Source organism: Manis javanica, chromosome 11 (genome assembly GCF_040802235.1).
Source record: "Manis javanica isolate MJ-LG chromosome 11, MJ_LKY, whole genome shotgun sequence".
NCBI lineage: Eukaryota > Metazoa > Chordata > Mammalia > Pholidota > Manidae > Manis > Manis javanica.
The window spans coordinates 87,530,648-87,546,823 of NC_133166.1; the positions used below are offsets into that span (position 1 = coordinate 87,530,648).

Consider the following 16,176-nt stretch of genomic DNA (forward strand, 5'->3'; position numbering starts at 1 on the left):
TGTACCCTGAAAGATGACTAGCATAAGCAGAGTGATGGAAAAAAGCCAGCAAACAAAAAACAAAAATTAAATTTGCATAAAGAGAAATGAGTTGTGGGCATTTGTGTTTAAATAAGATGATATCCTCTCCTCATCCACTGTTTGTTTGTACGCTGGAAAAGCGAGGATAGGTTGGGATGGAACAGCAGGAAGTGTTAGAAGACAGGTATTCCTAATAGTGTGCGGTATCATTACTAGTCCAGGAGCTCTGCAGATGGGTCTGGGGTGTCCAGACAAGGTCTGAGTGGAGAGGAGAGGCCAGTCTGGTCACTAGGAAAGGTGATAAATTCATACTCTAACCTTGGTCACTGTTGCTTCATCTCACCTCTCTTACTGCCACTGCAGCCTTGCCCCAACCTTCCTCTTCCAGACCCTTCTGAGCACCAGTTTCATTCTTCCCCCCAAATCCCTGTATTACCACTCTGCTGGCCATCTTTAAAACATCCAGACTCTTCCCATTGCTCACCAAACAAAACCCAGCCTGCACAGCCTAACGGTCCAGCCCCTCAGTCTGGTCCTCCTCTCTACACCCAGCTCTTTATTCCTTTCAGACGGCTCCCCTGCACCCCCACCACCTCCTGAAAGCCCATGACCACTCTCCTTCCCCACCTAAGCTGAACAGGCCCCTACAGAGAGAGCTCTTATTCACTGCACACACTGACCTGTGCTGATTACACCTGGCACGATTGCTGACAGGGGAAGGTGGGTGTATGTTTAAGTGCCTATAGAAATTGACTGTGGTCCTGAAACAACCCAGCAAATTGCTATTCTGACCCCAGGGGCCTCAGAGGCTATTAAGTCCTAGTGTAAGTGCAAATTAGTATCCTTAGCCAGACTCTGATGTCCTTCACCAGAAGGATAGGAGTGATTTATTGGCAGTTACTATATGAATTTTGCTGCTCTGTCAGTGACTTAAGATGGATCACTCTCTCCTGAGAAGAGCTGCGACGTCCTCACTGCTAACTTGAGACATGCACATTTCCGTAACAGCCGCTTACACTTTCAGCATCTCTGGAGCCTTGCTGTTCATATCCCACTGTCAGAGATAGAAGGTACATATGGTATGGTAGATGAAATACATAGGAATACAGTGGTGATTTTTTTTTGGCACATTTTTCCCTGCATTATAAAATTGATATTTTTTTCAATGTAGCTGTATCCATTCTGGAAGTAAATTTATTTTCACAAGCAAAAACTGCAGCTATAGTGGGAAAGAGACAAGATGGCAGGGACCTACAAGTGGGCAGAGTGAGTGAGTGATCTTAGGAAGTGCTGAAAGGGACCTTGGAGATCAACTAATCCAACTACTAATTTTACAGGTTTTAAAAAAAAAAATGGATCCAGAGTTCTGACTTTCCCTATGTGATATAGCCAGAACATGAGCTAAGGATTCAGACCTTCTGACCCCAGTATATTTCTTTCATTTTGACTCTTACCCTTTTCCCTTTGCTCCTTCCCTCTCCAGGCCACCCTGAGGTTCCTGAATTCCTCTAGGGTTTTACATTTCCCTCCAAGCAGCCTTTCATGTATTGGAAAGCTCTCTAACGTGTACTGAAAGGAGTGGACTGTATAGCACCACGCACCTCTCTGTGGCCCCACTGGAGTCTTGAAAAATAAAGTTTTTAAGGACTGTCCCCCAGCTTTATGGACAGCCTATAGCTTTAGTGAAGAGTGAAGTGCTGTAATGCTGTCAACTTTTGCTACGGTCCTATTTTAAAATTGAGACTTTTAATTTAGAGGTAGCCAGTGTATTCCTGGATAGCCTAAGTAATGCTTTGACACAGAAACAAAAAAATACATTTGGTTATATTGACCATGCTAAGGAGAAACTTCTTAGTCCAACCAGGTGGTGATACATGACTGTCTTCTAACAGAAATGTTTCGTCACTTTGGCTTGAAAATGTGTTTTGTGGACATGGTTTCACTTTATATTGCACCATGATTTATGTTGAAGTTCACTGCCTTTTATAGTACCCTTTTCCATTCCTCATGACCTTGTCAGCATTACAGATCCAAATATCCTTAGTGGAGCAGCTTTTCTTCGCCTCAATCTCAGTTTATTACTGTTTTACAGGTCCCTGTAAAGCCTAATAGGTCTCCTTTTGATTCAGGAAATGCAGCTGAACAGCAGAGGTTATAGGTAAATTAGGGTCTTTTCTTCCAACTAACAGGTTTCAGTAGTATCTTTTTTTTATGATTAGTAAAAAGAAATAATGCCAGTTTTCATTATCCTTTGTTTATATCATGTGCATGATGTAAAATTATCAGAATGGATTTTGAGATGAAAGAGATCTTATTAGCAATTATCTCCTAGTCTGGCCCCTAATATTGTAGATAAGGAATCTGAAACCCAGAGAGAAGGGTGTTGCTCAGGATTATCCAGGCAGGTAATGGTGCACTTTCTCCAGCCCAGTATTCCATTACAGCATCATAAACTTAAAAAAGAGCATGGTTTTTTCAAACACACCTTTACCTACTCATTAACAAAAACCGAGGCATATTGGGACCATCTTTTTCCCCAAGAAATTTGAACTTCTCTTACAAGCCTTGCAATAGCCATTCTGGTAAGCATACATTTTAATTATGTTTTCCTTTGTTTCTTCAGTTAAGTCTAATAAAGATTTTAGTAAATATTTTTAAGTAATGAAAAAAAGTAATACACATTTATTAAGTAAACATTTATTAAGCACTATAGGCTTAACACTGCTAGAGATACAAAGATGGTCCTTGTCTTCCAAAAAATTGCTTTATACTTTTACTTAAATTACATTGAAAATCCTTTAGAGGGGGAAAAATAGCATCCTCTACATTTCATTCATAGAATGATTGCTGAGGTAGATTGACTGGTTTTCCTTTTCTGCATCATCTTCACCCCGTCTGCCAGTGGTGTGTTAAACCAGTTGTTCTCAGGGTTGACAGAGGAGTCTATAGAGCAGAATCAGGTTTGCTCGAGTTTCTGTTGTGCTGGCATTTCCAGTATGGATGTAATTCGTGGTACTTCTGTGCTTCCCATTTGCTCTGCAGGTATAACCGAGACTATGTGGTAGAAGGGGAACCATATGCTGGTTATGACAGACACAATGCGGAAGTAGCAGCCTTCCATTTGGACAGGTATGTGTAAGCACAGTGAGTTATGGTGGGTTATGCTTATATTTTTTTTCCTTTTAAAAATATCTTGGAGAGGACTTGTAGACTCCTAAAAGGTGGACCACTAATAACTTTGACTTGTTACATACTGATTCTATTAAATTTGTATGAATCCCTCATAATTTGGGTGGTACTAGGAATACTGAAGTAAAATATCTTAACTCCAGGCTTTTTTGGATCATTTCATTCTGGTAAAAAAAAAAAAAAAAGGCAGGATAAAAACCAAAGTTCGAACTCAGATCCCTAAATTGAACTGGTCATTGATTGGGCCTGGCATTGCTGTTTGTTTGTTTGTTTGTATTTTGGTTTGGTTCAAAGTAAGTAATACTGACTTATCCCCATAAAGTAGGAACACATAGCATAACGTATATAATGAATTTTATTGGCCTTCATACAAAGTACAAACAACTTCAATAACCAGAATAATTACTGATGAAGAATAGCCATGAATTCTAAACATGTAAGTTAGAACTAGGAAAACTGGTATCCTTTCAGCAGCTTGCTAGTCAGGAACCTTGTAATTGAACTAATATCCACATTGCTCTTCATCAGGGCATATCGGCAGACTTTAAAATAAATATTCACAATATTTTTTTAATGAGTCTATAAGGAAACCAGGAAATAAAGGGGAGTTTTTGTTTGTTTCTGCTTTGGGAAGAATTTTCCAAGCATAAAAGTAGTAATTAAAAGATCACAAAAGAAAAAGACTCAATAGACTCAACTAAATAAGAAAAATTAACTCAAGGCAAGAAACATCAAACAAAATTTAAAAACAAACTAGGAGAAAATACTTGAATCTGATGTAATCTATGGATTGAAAGGCTTAATATATAAATCTTCATACAAGTCTGTACATACACATTAAAACGCCTAGAAAATGGTCTAAGGACTCAGTTGACTGAATAGAAATTACTGATTGCTAATAAAAACAGCAGGGGGAGTTCATCCTCAGCAGTCATTTTAAAAAATCCAATTGAAACAATGGGATACTATTTTCTCTTTCTGAAAATGACAGATTTTTTTTAAACATAATACTTTATTGTCAGGAATAGAGAGATTCATATGCTTCTTGTGGTATTGTAAATTGGTTCGTTCTTTCTTTTAAGAGTTCTGGTATTATGTATCAAAAACCTTTTGAATAAGTAATTACCTTCGTATGCAGATATCTAAGATATTTCTAGGAATATAGTTCTAGGAAATGCCCTAGAAAAGAAATCAGCAATTCAAAGAATACATATACCATGATCTTAGCTGTAGCGTTTTCAGTAGGGAAAAACTGATAGCAATCTAAACATTTGATGATAGGGAAAAGATTAAATAAGTGTTTCTTCATAGTATCATGAATTTTCACTGCTTCTTTTAAGACCTAATGGTAAAGAGTTGGGTAAATCCTACTCCTCACACTGTGGCACAATGTTTCAGTTTATGACTTGTGTTTTAGGGGTCTTGTCTTTAAAAGTCCTTCCCTGCTTCAAAAATAAAACCTATTCTCTAGCCAGTCTCCCTACCCCTTTTGTTAACTGCCACCTCAGCCAGGCTCAAGTGCTGCTGTGACATGGCTGGTCAGTGCTAATCTGGCTGCTGCTCTTTGGCCTGGCAGTGGCCAGTGGGAAAAAGATACCCCCCGACTTTCTTTCCCATCCATGGCTTCTGACATTTCTCCTCTCTAAGTTACTCTTTCTCTGTAACATTAGGATTTAACCACCTTCACTAGCCTCAGGAGATTTTCTCATTATTTACATTACTTTGACAAATCTGTTGAAGTCCTTGCTTTTGTGACTTTTCTAAGATTGAGTTGAGGGCATAGTCAGCAGCCCTGAACAATGGATTATTTATTATACAGCCATTTCTAAAGGCTTCCTATTTCCTAATGACATGGGAAAAGACTCAGGATATATAATGCTGAGTGAAAAGCAAGATACAAAAATACATAGAGTATAATCTCAATTGTGTGTATATATACACAAGAGTGAGTACTGATTATATATACATGTAATGGGAAAAAATGCTTAGATGCCAAAATGTCAGTAGTTATTTCTGGGTTATGGAATTATGAATGGTCTTTATTTTTTTCATCATAAATTTTCTGTGTTCCAAATCCTGCTCCTCCAGCTTTTACTGAGTTTGGTTTTTTAGCCAGGAATTTTCACTTGTTAAAAAATGATTGTGCTGAACCATAAGGTTGTACCATATCTGTATAAATTGTCCTATGGGTTTATCCTTTTAGATTTATCTATGTAGTTTTCTGTCAATGTGCTGTTTTATCCAGAGCTTTAAAATCCTATATGGGGTTTAGGGCCAACTTTTTTCAATGCTTTGTTGAAATTTATTTAGAATTCTTATTATCCATATACCCATATTCCATATTCTTATATATCCATATTCTTATCCATATACCCACTCCTTAGACTTAACTATCGTTCACATTTTGCCAGATTTACCCTATCCTTTTTGCTAAAGTGTATAGCAAAATCACATCTTGATATTAAGTTCATAAATATGTGTACCTCTAAAAAATACCTACCAAGCAACAATACCTTTATACATCTGACATGAGTAACCATGATTTTTAGGACTACTATTTAAAATATATTCCCAAAGATTTTTCTCTTCTGTTCTTCAACCTTCTAAACCAGGATTCTGGGTTTCCGCCGAGCCCCCTTGGTGGTTGGCAGATTTGTTAATCTACGGACAGAGATCAAGCCCGTTGCCACGGAGCAGCTCTTGAGCACCTTCCTGGCCGTAGGTAAGAAGATTTTAGAGGACATTTAGGTAGGGGATAGTTAATGAGTTAAATGGGCATCATTGAGCAAGCTGGTTCATGACTTTTAGGAATCAAAGAAGTCAAGGGACTACAGCAGCCAATCAGGCAGTTTGTTTTCAGGTAGAAATTGGAACTATAGGTAGATGGCAAGAAATTGACAGCCTTCCCTAAAGTGTGCTTTGTTGTGTCTGTAAAGTAGGAATGAGATCATTTGCTCATTGTATAAGTCTGTGATAACTTTTTTTCTGCTTGATCTTAAACTAAATCTCAAACTCACATTTTGGCCTAAATCTGTTATTGTCTGAATATTATTGGTGTGGTGGTTTTTTTCCATATATATATACCTTCTCAGGAACTGTCTCCTACTCCTTGGAATTGAGGAAACCTTGAGATAACTGTAAGATGGTTAGAAATTAGTGTTGCATTTGGCTTGGAAGATCACCACTGCTTCCTACTACTCTGCAAGTGTTAGCCTTCAACTCACTGTGCATGGAACCAGTGATCCCTCTCTTCTCTGAAATCTCACTCTGATTTAAGGGATCTAAGCTAATATTCTCATTCCTCCTCATGGGCACAGTGAGAATGGGAAGAATTCAGAGGTGCTGTGGTCTCTTGTTTCGGCCTCTTCATGGTGACATTTTCAATGACACAGCACTCTGCATTCTGATGTGACTGTTGAAACAGATATTGCAAGATGAACTTCACTTTGCTTTGTTAGAATGAATGGATTTACATTTAAAATGAGGTGAAACTGAATATTTAAAGGACTTGTGACAGTTCTCTTCATTCAGAACTTAAACTTACAAGGCTAGGGCTATGCTGTCCTTACAAATAACTGAAAGCATACAGTGTCACCAATTTGTTCCATATATTTTCTAATAATTTTTGCTTGTCCAATTTTATGCTCAGGCAAACACCTGTTGAATGACAGGAGGTCCAGAAGCACAGGCAGAGTCCCTGTACTCTGAAGACCCACAGAAGGTTAACTCCCATATATTGTGCAAGGTGCAGGGAAGGGAGAGACAAAAAAAGGCTTGTAGAGGAGGTTATTAACACTTGGTCTAATGATTGAAGAGTAAGTAGGAGCTACCCAGGCAGCAAAGAGGAGAAGGCATCTGGCAGAATCATAGGAAGTGATAACGGTAATGAGGCCATGAAGACCTGAAAATGCACAGAATTAGTGCATTTGGGAAATGAGCTTCTGCATAACCCTGCAGCATAGGGCAGTGTCTTAGTCTGGGTTGCTACAACCAGTTAGCATACACTGTGTGGCTTAAAAAATAGAGATTTATTTCTCATAGTTCTGGAGGCTGGAAGTCCCAAGATCAGGATGCCAGAATAGTTGAATTCTGGTAAGAGCCCTCTTCCTGGTTTTCAGTCAGCCACTTTCTTGCTATATCTTCAAGAGGAAAGTGTCTTCTTATAAAGGCACTAATCCCATCATGCGGGCCCCTCCCAGAAGCCCCATCTTTAAATACCACTGCATTGGGGATCACAGCTTCAACAAGCAAATTTAGGGAGGACACAGATGTTTGTTCAGTCCATAGCAGGCAGGTAGACGGATTTGGCTAGAGGTAGGTTTTAAATAATGGGCTGACCTTAGCACAATTAAAAACAAACATGTTACTAGATAATAAGATGTAATAATAACTAAATTTTGTGTAGCCCTTACAACCTGACAAAGCACTTTCACACAGGTACCTTATTTGTTCCTCTTGAAGAGTATAATAAGTAGGGGAGGTTTATCCACATTCTGTACCTGACAAAGACACTTAAATAACTTTCCCAAAGTCACAAAGTTACTAATTGTTAACCAGAATCCAGATCCAGATTTTAAGACTAAAATATTTCATCTACTTGTATTCTTTTACGTTCATTCATTTATTCATTCAGCAAAATCTAAGTCAACAGCTTAGGAGCTAAGTGTGGGCTAGAGGTACAGATTTTATTATCACAAGTGGTAGTTCATCCAAGGAGAGCATGACACCAAGGTGATCAGAAAACCAGTTTTAAAAGCTTGGTGCATACCAGAAATTGTAAAATATTCAGAGCTTCAGATTCATGGCAATAAGGCAGGGATGTTGAAGTGTAGAAAGGCAAATTGGAACCAGATTATTAATAATAAGGAGCTGGCATCAGTTGGTCTTTGACAGTGTGTCAAGCACTGTGCTTAGCATTACCATGATTATCTCACTGTCCACAACCCAATGGTGAAGGAACTATCATCTCCATTTTACAGAAGAAGCTAGCTTAGAGAGGTGAAATTACATGCCCAGAATTTTGTAGTCTAATGACTACTTCCAGTCTGTATTTTAGCCCACTCTTAACACCAGGCTTCATTCGGTTACAAAGGGTCTTACCAAATTCGGGAGTTTGGGTTTTATCATGTAGATGACATGTTTCCTACACCAAGCAATGTTTTGTTTTGTTTTGTTTTGTTTTGTTTTGAATCAGTAATCACAAAATTTAAAGAAAAAAATTGGGACTACAATGAAAAGTTTTCCTTTCATCATCTATTCTTTCCCCTCCCTTCAGTTGTAATCTCTTAGTAATTTTTTTAAATCAAATGTGTAACACAGTGGTTCAATAGTCTTCCCTTACCCCACCCTTGGCAACCACTAGTCACTTCTCAGTGTCATTGAGTCTAATACTGTTTTGCTTCTTCTCTTTTGCTTTGTTTTTATATTCCACAAATGAGTGAAATCATATGGTATTTATCTTTCTCTGCCTGGTTTATTTCACTGAGCATAATACCTTCTAGCTCCATCCATGTTGTTGCAAATGGCAGGATTTCTTTTCTTTTTTATGGCTGAATTATATTCCATTGTGTATATGTACCACATCTTCTTTATCCATTCATCTATTGATAGACATTTCCATATCTTGGCTGTTGGAAACAGTGAGGTGATAAACATAGGGGTGCGTATGTCTTTCGAATCAGGGATTTTTGTCTTCATCAGGAAAATTCTTAGGAGTGGAATTACTGGGTCAAATGATATTTCTATTTTCAGTTTTTTGAGGAACCTCCATTCTGCTTTCCACAGTGGTTGCACCAGTTTGCAGTCCCACCCACACTGTGGGAGGGTTCCTGTTTCTCTGCACCCTGACCAGCAATTGTTACTTCTTGTCTTTGGATAGTGGCCATTCTAACTGGTGTGAGGTGATGTGATATTTTAGTAATTTTTTTGTCCTTTTGTATAAACTATGATATATATATTTATTTAATTCTACCATTTTGCACAACATATGTCCAACTATGCATACTTCTGAATCTTACTCTTTAATTTATCTTTGAAATCCTTCTTATCTCATATAAAAAACTTCTTCATTCTCTTGTTTAACCAGCTTCAAAATGCTCCATTGTATGGATCTACCATAATTCATTTAACCAGTCCCTCATTGGACATAAAGAATCCAATACTTTGTTTTTATAACCAGTGTTGTCCAGAATTACCATGTGTGTGTGTTTGTGTGTATAACTTCATACATGATCAGATATATCTAAAAGTGAAAGGGCTGGGTTGAAGTGCACATGTGTTTTTACACAGGTTTTTAGCCAAGTTTATGTTCTCAGTGGTGATGTATGGGAATGCCTCTTTTCCATTAGCTTCACCAACAGTTCTGTTTTTGTCTGTTTCACGTGTAGCATATTTTTAAGAGTCATTCGTACTGTCTTTTATCTGTCTTTGCATAGCCATAGCCTTTGCTCATTTTCGGCTATGTCATTGGTCTTACCTATTTATAAGAACTCACATATGAGGAGGATATCCCTTTGTGATATCAGATGTAAATATTTTTTCCCAGTTCTTTAATTTCTTTTGACTTTACTTATGGTTGGTTGGTTGGTTTTTTTGCCTTATAGAATTTTGTTTGTTTTTAATATCATTGACCTGTCATTTTTTATTGATTTTCTGATTTGAATCATAGTTAGCCTTACTCCAAGATTGTGGAAGAATTCTGCCTTTTTTTTTTTTAAGTATTTTCGTAGTTTTGTTTTTCACATTTAAGTTTTTGATATAGTTGGAATTTATCCTGTAATGTAGAATGAAGTATGGCTCCAGCTGTTTTATTTTCCCCCCAGATGGTTATCAGTTGTCCCAATAACACTTATTAAAGGGTCTATCTTTTTTCCACTATAATAAATCTTCACTTGTGTGTGTGCTTTAGTTTCTGGACTTCATATTCTGTCCACTGGATAATTTTATCTGTCCATGAGTTGGTCTGTAATGTTTTAATTATTGAGTCATTATAATTTGTTCTATTATCTGCTAAGACTAGTCCCCTCTATTTGCTATTATTTTAAGAGTTTTCTAGCCATTCTTTCTTAGTTTTCTTTTAGACCTTTGAAATCATCCTATCTGGTTACCCTCTAAAAGATGTGTTGGTATTTCTGATGGGATCAAGTTAAATGTAGAACTGTGTATTTTTGTAATTATAAACATAAATATAGTGTATCTTTGAATTAGTTCAATCTTCTCTTCCTAAAAAAGTGTTTAAGGTAAAGGAGAGTGATCTAGCCAGCTTTGCTTGTGAGTATATATAGATTAGTTTCTCTTCAGTGTGTACTGTTCCAGAGGTTGGAAATACTATGTTTGAGAGCTGTTTGTCTCTTTAAGGACACATATACATAAGAATGTCCTTAAAGGAGGATGTGAGGTCTTTCTGTGTAGGAAATTAGCTAATTTGATGGCTATACTTCATAGAGGAGGGCAGAGAATACATTATGTACCTTTTTTAGATTTATTTTTTAAACCTTATTTTGAAATAATTTTAGATTTACATAAAAGTTGCAGAAATTGTGCACAGGAGTCCCCAGATTCTTCAGTTGTTACCACTTCTGAACCATTTGAGAGTAAGTTACAGACATGAATACCCATTACACCATTGTTTGCCCCCTTAAGACTTAAGTATTTTCCAGCTGCCAGGACACTGTCCTGCAAAAGCATGTTCAGTCATCAAAGTCAAGAGATTAACACTGATCCCGTGTCACCATCTAATCCATAGGCCTGTTCAGGTTTTCCACTTGTTCTGTGATATCTGTATAAATCTGGGATTCAATCTGGGATCATGTGTTATATTCAGTTGTCATGTCTTTCTGGCTTCCAGCAGCCCGGAACAATTCCTCACTCATCTTGTTTTTCATGACCTTGACATTTTGTAAGAGTGCAGACCAGCTGCTTTATAGAATATCTCTTAATTTGGATTTGTCTGGTGTTTCCTCATGATTTCAAAATTTGTGGGGGGAATACCAGAGAAGTGCTGTGTGCCCTCCTCAGTGCACCATAGCAGGGGCGTGTGATGTAGGCTTGTTGCCATGTCCCATGTCTGGTGATGTTAACTTTTATCATTTGGTTAAGAAGATAGGTGTCTGTAAGGTTTCTGCAGGATAAACTAATAAGTACTTTGTACTTACTAATAAGTAATTACTGAGTACTTGGTAGGGAGATAATTCTAGAACAATGTAAATTTGTGTCCTCATCAAACTTGTGCCCCAGATTTAGCATCTGTTGATAATTTTTGCCTGAATCAGTAATTACATGATAGTTACCAAACAGTTATTTGCTAATTGTATCTTTCCTTCTAGACTTTCTATTTGCCCTTCTCTTAAAGGGTAGAACACCCAACCCCACATTCATTCATTCATTCATTTATATTCTTATGAACTCTCAGGCTCTTAATTTACTCAGAGTTAAAATTTGTTACTATTTATTTTGATGCTCATACTGTTGCAGATTTGGCCAGTTAACTCCCCTACAAATTGTCTCTTGTGTCATTTGGAATATCATTCTTTGAGTGCTTCCTTACAACTGGCATAGCAATATGATACAGGCTCATCTTATACTTTCCCTGCCCTAACCCTAGAGTCAGCTGTTTCTCCAAAGAGCCTTGGTTCCTTTTAATGTAGTATTAAAATGATACTTAGAAATGAATATGTGAGTACTAAGTGTGCGCATGACCAACCACCTGGTTGTCACTGTTACCAGGTTTTCCTGAGGGACAGAGGTAGGAAATGCATACATATGTATATATGCCTGCATACACACACAAACATCTGTAGCTTTCTCTATGTATATATTAAAACCATCAATTCAAACCAATAGCTCCAAGTCTAATTCCACACCATAGGATTTATTCTGGCCTTCTTCCTTTCTGTATGTTAATCTCCCTCTGCCCTCTGTGAGAAACCTGGTTCCCATTGTCCTCAGTGTAGCTGCGTACTTGCTCAAAACCCCACTCCCAACCCCATATGTAACCAAGCTCCTGGCCCACAGCTTTGCCCTGGACATGCCCTTTCCCTCCCCTGGGTACCCTGGCCAAATCTCAGCCTGGCAAAGGAAAAGAGAACATTACTTTCCTTTACTTCAGAGAGATACTTGTGACAGCAGCCAGGCCTGGGAGAGCAGTCAGGTAGAAGGGACGCAGAGGGAAAGAGAGTCTTACTTTCTCATATATATCCTATTGTAGCTAGTGAAGTTTTTTATACCATGTGCTTTTAAATGTCAGTTGAGAATTTGTGTTCTCATGGTATCTATTTATTTAGCTGCTCTCTCCTATATTGCTAGGGGGCATGTGGGAGTCTTCCTTGTTTCCTTAAGAGTATTCAGCTCCTTTCTCTCCTGTAGGAAATAACACTTGTTTCTATGGGAAGTGTTACTACTGCCGAGAGACAGAGCCAGCCTGTGCTGATGGAGACACAATGGAGGGATCTGTCACACTTTGGCTTCCAGATGTGTGGCCTCTGCAGAAACACCGACATCCCTGGGGCAGGACTTACCGAGAGGGCAAACTGGCCAGGTAAATGCTACTGTGAGCCATTACTTTGTTCTCTCCTGTGCCTGGCCACATGCCAAGGCACCATGGGTTCTGTCCAAGATTAAAAATGACCGACGGGGCAGCTGTGGGTGTCTGGGGTAAACCTGCTTGGCAGGGACTCTCTCTTCTCTGTGTTTCCACAATGCCAGGCACAGTAAGGCACCCAGTAAATAACCCTGGTGGTGCCACTTGCCTCCAGGTGGGAGTATGATGAGAGCTACTGCGATGCTGTGAAGAAAACATCCCCTTATGACTCCGGCCCGCGCCTCCTGGATATCATCGACACCGCTGTCTTCGACTACCTGATTGGAAATGCTGACCGCCACCACTATGAGAGCTTTCAGGATGATGAAGGCTCTAGCATGCTCATCCTTCTTGATAATGCCAAAAGGTAGGACCAGCAGGACTGCCTGTCAGTCAGGGCTTTCTGTTTATATAAGGACGTGTCCTAGCATATCCCGGGAAACATTCGAATGCAGCTGACAGCAGCCAAGCTTCTGTTTCTGCTTGGGGCCTCAACTTTGGCACCCACCTTCTGTCTCGATGGGGTTTGTGCTCCCTCCACCCTCAGGCATCTGACAGCTATGAACACGGAAAAGCAGGTTTCTTCCAGGGAGCCATAGACCCTATGATTTTCTTCCCAGACAACTGGAAACCAAGGTCTTTGATTTTTCTCTGCTTATATCATTCTTTCTTGACTATGATGCTTAGTATCTTGGGAAATACATATTTAATATAATATGAAATTTAATTAGACATAAATTTATTCTATCCAAGGGTTCATGCAATTTAAAAAATCAACTTATTTGGGAGGGTATGTTTGCTGTTTTTATGGCAGTCTGGGCCATAAAACTTTTTGCTATCAGAAGTTCTTTTGTGATCATATATAAAAACAAGTTACTTTTATCTTGAATAAGATAGTTTTATTAATTTTGAATAAATGGAGTATCTGTATTTTTTAGGACTGAGCTATTTTTGAAGAGCACATTGTATTTCCAGTTTGCACTATTTTCATTCTCCATGGTGCCTAGTTCACTACCACTCTTTTAGTTATAGTTAATAGTTTTCTATTGGTTAGGATGCTTAGAGCCCAGAATTTTCCAGGCTCCAGGTCACTCCTGCTGACATTGGTTGCTGAGAATAGTCTGAGACATGGGTCCTCAGCAAGGAATGGGTAGCAGCCTATTCCTTCTTCCACTGAGCACCCACGCCACCATCTTTTGCTGAGCACTAGGTGTCTCATGCTCCACAAAGGTGATGACAGCTACAGAAAGTGAGAGGCCAGCAAACACCTCTTCCTCCCCGCCTCTCCCAGCAAAGCAGGTAGTGGCCAGGGCTATGTATACCTTCCTGAAAATATTTATCCTTACTTGTAACAAGATCATTTTTTCTTAAAGATCGTGTGTACAGTGGAAACACACATTGAACTAGCTGCCTTTGCCATTCATTACTGAGGGCCTGCACTGTGCTGAGGGCTACCAGACCCTCCAGCTATTAAGGTGAGCTTCCAGGAAGAGTGGAAGGTTGACAGTGTTTCCAGAATCAGTTCTCCTTTCATAACTCTGAATTACTGCTAAGGTCATTTTTACATCTGCTTGGAATCACTGTCTTCTCAGCCTCTGTGAACATTTTTTCAGTTTGAATTTGTCCATATACTTATTACAGGGAGTTGGATAATCCAAACCTTTTATGTTGGTCATTTTGGAATAGAACAAGTGTAACTTCTTTTTATAAATAATGACCATCTGCTTGTTTGCAGGAACCTAATGTGAATAGCCTTTATTCTCTGCCCACCCCTAAGGCCTGTTCAGGTTGGAAGCATTTAGGTTCTCCCTTTGGTCTCTGAGCTACATACCAAGCTATTGCGGTTGTGCTTCAGTGCCTCGTAATGTCTTGGCAGGAGAAAGGATCCTTGTAAATTAGTATATTTGTTGTTTTGATACTGCAGTACAGGCTGTTAGGAATCCTGTGTCTAATTGGTCATGCTCTGAACATTATTTTTACTTCAAATAATTTGAGCTGCAGGAGCATGAAATTATCTAGGATCACATTTGGATTTCCTGTAGAATTTGCTCTTGCTTTGATGTTAAGAGAACTGGTGCTTTCTACTAATGTGTTTAATTTAACTTTCAGCTTTGGGAACCCTTCACTGGATGAGAGAAGCATTCTCGCCCCTCTCTATCAGTGTTGCATGTAAGTTCCATACCTCACACATGTTTGCCTGCATTGCTTTCCTTTCCAGGCCCAGGAAGCAGTGCATCAGTTCTCATGGCCTTAACACTTTCCATGCCTTTCCGACCCAGAACCCATGCAGATCCTGAGTCGGGGCTCGGAAAGGTGGAGGCAGGTAGCCCAAAGCTCAGAACTCATTTCAAGTTTTGTATGAGTATAAAATTTCAATCTATTTAATAATGCATATCCATGTTTACTTTAATATCAGAACATAGTTCTCTTTTTCCAAAATCTAGTGCAATCTATGTCCCGCTCGCTGATCTGTGTTTACCCTGCAGTTTGAAGTCTTTTCACTCACTACCACAGACCACCTATGGTTTGCATATCAACTTGAAATTGTGTAAACCAAAAGTAACTTTTTCCATGGGAATTTAGTAATTTATTTTTTTAATGTCTGTATTAGAAAACAAAGAAATTAAAAGTAAATTAAGAAAATGAGATAAAGACTGGGCCTTGTGTGTTTGTACCGAGTTGGCCCTCTCTCTGAATGCCATGGTACCAGCTGCCGATGCCTGAACTCTGCCTGCACTCTGGAGGGCTGCTTCCTGCTCACTTTGCACCTGTCAACTAGTAAACTTCTCTGCTATCCATTGGGCTGAACTCCACCTTCTCCACCGAGGTCCAAACCCCAGCCTGGAGGAGGGGATCCACCTTTCAAGTGGACCTCCTTGGGCACTCTCCCCTTCAGCCCAAGTTTTGTTTTAGAGTCTCTCCAGTGTCAGAGTTTAATAATTCTTTATACTAAACTTTCCCTTTATACTAAGTTTTATACTAAACTTAACTCCTTATATCTTTTCTATCTCTTGACTGGAATGGATTGAAAACACTATTAATATAAAAACATCTTCCTTGAAGGAAGTTTTTGTTTGAATGTACCACTGCACTCCAATATTAATGAAGACAATTACAGGCTGCCTGGGTAACACTTTCTGCAGAATATTGTTGCCATTTAAAAAAGAAAAACAAAACAAAACACACACACACTCAACCCACACACACAAAAGAAAAACAGACCAGTTGCCAAAAGGGGCAGTCTTACGTGACCTGAGTGTTTCTAGGAGTTGACCAGAGTGGTGCCCCTGGCTGTGCATGTCTGTGTAGCCAACCAAGCAAGGTGAGTCCCAGCTGATCTTAGTGCTGCTGCTTTAGGATTAGGTGGGTCTGTAGAGGGAATCCAGGTA

At 39.0% G+C, this 16,176-nt stretch overlaps 1 protein-coding gene across 4 annotated transcripts in view; it reads left to right on the plus strand.

The window, feature by feature from the left end:
* Positions 1–16,176, plus strand: part of FAM20B (FAM20B glycosaminoglycan xylosylkinase) — a 38,857-nt gene that overhangs the window by 17,615 nt on the left and 5,066 nt on the right. For all 4 annotated transcript variants that reach the window (XM_073216820.1, XM_073216823.1, XM_073216821.1 and 1 more), the window contains exons 3-7: positions 3,064–3,150; positions 5,823–5,932; positions 12,574–12,745; positions 12,963–13,154; positions 14,897–14,956. In XM_073216820.1, the coding sequence (XP_073072921.1) occupies positions 3,064–3,150; positions 5,823–5,932; positions 12,574–12,745; positions 12,963–13,154; positions 14,897–14,956 (621 nt within the window). The remainder of the gene's footprint in view (positions 1–3,063; positions 3,151–5,822; positions 5,933–12,573; positions 12,746–12,962; positions 13,155–14,896; positions 14,957–16,176) is intronic.